The following is a 3,441-nucleotide window of genomic DNA, read 5'->3' on the forward strand; positions in this document are numbered from 1 at the left end:
AGGTTCCCCCTGACTTGTGAAACCTTTAGGCAACTCCATGTAAACTTGTTCAAATAAATCCCCTTGCAGAAATGCATTAAAAACAACTATTTGAAATATTTGCCAATTTTCAGTTGCTGCAATGGCAATAATAGATCTTACTGTGACCATTTTCACATATCGTGAAAACGTCTCTTGATAATCAATCCCTTCAGTTTGATTGTACACCTTTGCTACAAGCCGAGCTTTAAATCTATCAACCTCTCTATTGGCTTTATACTTGATTTTGAACACCCATTTACATCCTATTGCTTTCTTTCCTGGAGGCAAACTCATAATTTCCCATGTACCATTACTTTCTAATGCTGCAATTTCCTACTTCATGGCCTCTATCCACCTCTTATCTTGCAGAGATTCTTCATAAGTGTTAGGTTCAATATCTACAGACATACCACTCAAATATGCTTGATAAGTACTAGAGAGGTGATCATAGGAAATATAATTGGATAGTGAATGAGGGTGAAAAGAATCACTCACATTAGTGACACAGTCCTTCATCCAAACAGGTGGATAAACTGTCCTTTTGGAGAATGAAGTTCTAGGCACATCAACAGCAACCACCTCAGTATGCACAATCTGGTCATGATCATCATTAACAACATCATGGACCATGTCATGTATTGGTTCAGTTTCACCACCGTTTTCAATTGATGTTGTGACTACTGTAGTATCAGAATCAAGAAAAGGCTGTGCAGGGAAAACTGGTACGTAATGATCCTACAGTTGACTAAATGGAAATATATGTAATTTGAATACCGCATCTCTGCTCACCATAAATTTCTTCAAACATAGATTATATAGTAAATATCCCTTCTAAGTTAATGAGTAGCCCATCATTACACAAGCATCAGCTTTTGAAGAGAATTTATCATCTGTCACAGATTTAGTGGCATAACACAAACACCCAATTGTTCTTAGGTGATCTAGCTGTGGTGTGATTTTGTGAAAGACCTCATAAGGTGAAAGTCCTTGTAACAAACCAGTAGGCATCCTGTTGATAAAGTACACAACTGCTAATACACATTCACCCCATAATTCAATAGGAATAGATCCTTGAAACCTAAGAGCTCTAGCCACCTCAAGTATGTGTCGGTGATTTCTCTCCACACCTCCATTTTATTGTGAAGTGTGAGGGCAACTGCTCTCATGAATAATATCCAAAGAGGAAAACAAGGTATTACACTCCTTGTTAAAAAACTCAGTACCATTGTCTGATCTTACTCTTTTGATTTGTTTACTGAATTGAGTCTTGACTAAAGCAAAAAATGATCTCAAAGAAACAAAAACATCACTTTTGAATTTTAGTAAAAACAACCAAACCATCCTTTACTTATCATCCACAAATAGAAAGTATCTAAAACCATCATGAGTAGCATATCTGTAAGGTCCCCATACATCAACATGAATTAGATCAAACACAGCATTTGTTCTAGAACACTTATAGGAAATGGAAGTTTGGTGTGCTTAGCTAAAGGACATACTTGTATAGTTCCTTCAAAACTCTAAATGAAAGATGGCCCATCCTGTAATGCCATCTTAATGATTGTGACTCTGTCTTGGTCAGTAAGCATCTTTCATTAGCAGTAGAAACATCATCATTTGCCTTTGTTTGATATGCACTAGGAAAGTAATACAGTCCTTCAAACTCTTTACCAATCCCCTTCACCTTTCCATTGAAGAGGTCCTGAAAAATGCAGAACTCAGGAAAGAAATGTACAGAGCACTTCAATTGTCTTGTAAATTGAGACACTGATAATAGGTCATGCATAAACTCAGGAACCACTAAAACATTATCTAACGCACCACCATCAGGTATCATGCAACTACCTGAGTGAGTAACTAGTGTAATTTGACCATTAGGTAGATAAACCCTCCTTCCTGTGTTCTTGTTATTTTCACTAATATTACTCAGTTTTTCAGGCTTACAAGTCATATGACATGTTGCCCCAGAGTCTACAATCCAATAACCTTTCGTGCCAAACATTTCATTATTATTATTAACATTCATTGCATCATAATTCTCCTGTCTGTGAGAAACTAAGAGATCATTAAGATCACTAAAAATTACCTGCCATGTTGACCATCTATTCATTCTTCTCTTCTTCATTCAAGAATTTCAATATTTTCTGATATTGGTCTGGAGTATATGTTGACTTCATAGCAAGTGCCTGCAAATTAGTTCAAACAGAATTGACATCATGTAGTTTTTGTGCATCAATTTTATGTCCTTCACCAATTATCCCAAAAGCATCCTCCTCAGTACATTTATCAATTTGTACATTATTTGCTAGACCTTTTCCTTTGTTCAAATTTACTCCCCTTGTTGTATTATTCTTCTTAAAATTCCAGTCCTCAGGGTATCCCACAAGTTTGTAACATATGTTCGTAGTATGACCATGCAATTTACAATGCTCACAGAACAGATTCCAATTCACTTTGTTCTTACCATTGTAAGTTCCTCTTGCTGCATAATCACCTCTATCTCCATCACCTTGGCCTGCATTCCTATATCCGTAATATATCTTCCCTGCGCAGAATGTTGTAGCTTAGATTATATCTCCTCCTGTACACAATCCTGATGTAATTCTCTGACTCTCATTCGAAACTATCATTGCATATGCTTCGCCAACATTAGGCAAAGGATTCATCATCAAGATTTGGCTTCTTGCTGGGCCATACAACTCATTTAATCCCATTAAGAAAGCAAATAATCGCAAATATTGCATGTGTCTACATAAACTCTAGATCTATCGCAGCTAAATGAAGAAGGTGGCACCAGAGCATTAAATTCATCCCAAAGCAACCTTAACTTGGTAAAATAGGCTGAGATAGTTAGATTACCTTGATGAATTGTGCAAATATCCCTGTGAAGTTGATAAATCATCGATCCATCCACTTTATAGAATCGCTCCTTCAAGTTTTCCCACAGTATTGCAGCATCTGAAGCATACACAATTCCACTTAGTAGTTCCTTCGGAACTGTATTTATAATCCATGCCAAAACAAATGCATTGCATTTTCCCCATTGTTCATCCAATTCTGGTGTGTAATCATTTTTCTTACATGTTCCAAGCATAAATCCAAGCTTACTCTTAGCTCGAAGAATGATTATCATTGACCTACTCCACAATGAATAATTCTCAGACCCAGTGAGTTGACTTGTAATTGATACATATCTAGGGGTATCCGACAGATGGAGATAGAGGGGGTGATTTCTCTTTGATTCGATCAATTCTAGTGTTTCTGCTGCAGAAGAAGAAGTTGTTGTTTATGTGATGCCTTAAATCGCCATTGCTAATCACAAAAGCTCGGTTTACCAGAATCAAATCTTCAGTTTGAATGAAAGAATTACTGATTCACTGCTCTGATACCATGTAAAAACAAAGTGAGATTTGAGAATAT

The 3,441-nt window shown here is 36.6% G+C and overlaps 1 protein-coding gene across 1 annotated transcript; it reads right to left on the minus strand.

Annotated features, from left to right (window-relative positions):
* Window positions 1-354: 354 nt before the first annotated feature.
* Window positions 355-3,154, minus strand: LOC107003863. The gene is made up of 6 exons (XM_015202122.1): window positions 2,881-3,154; window positions 2,226-2,566; window positions 1,820-2,062; window positions 1,521-1,723; window positions 880-1,030; window positions 355-756 (listed from the first exon to the last, which is right to left on the minus strand). Exons 1-6 carry the CDS (start codon window positions 3,152-3,154, stop codon window positions 355-357), a joined length of 1,614 nt encoding a protein of 537 aa, XP_015057608.1.
* Between the last annotated feature and the right edge of the window lie 287 nt (window positions 3,155-3,441).

This window comes from Solanum pennellii, chromosome 11 (genome assembly GCF_001406875.1).
Source record: "Solanum pennellii chromosome 11, SPENNV200".
In the NCBI taxonomy this organism is placed as follows: Eukaryota; Viridiplantae; Streptophyta; class Magnoliopsida; order Solanales; family Solanaceae; genus Solanum; species Solanum pennellii.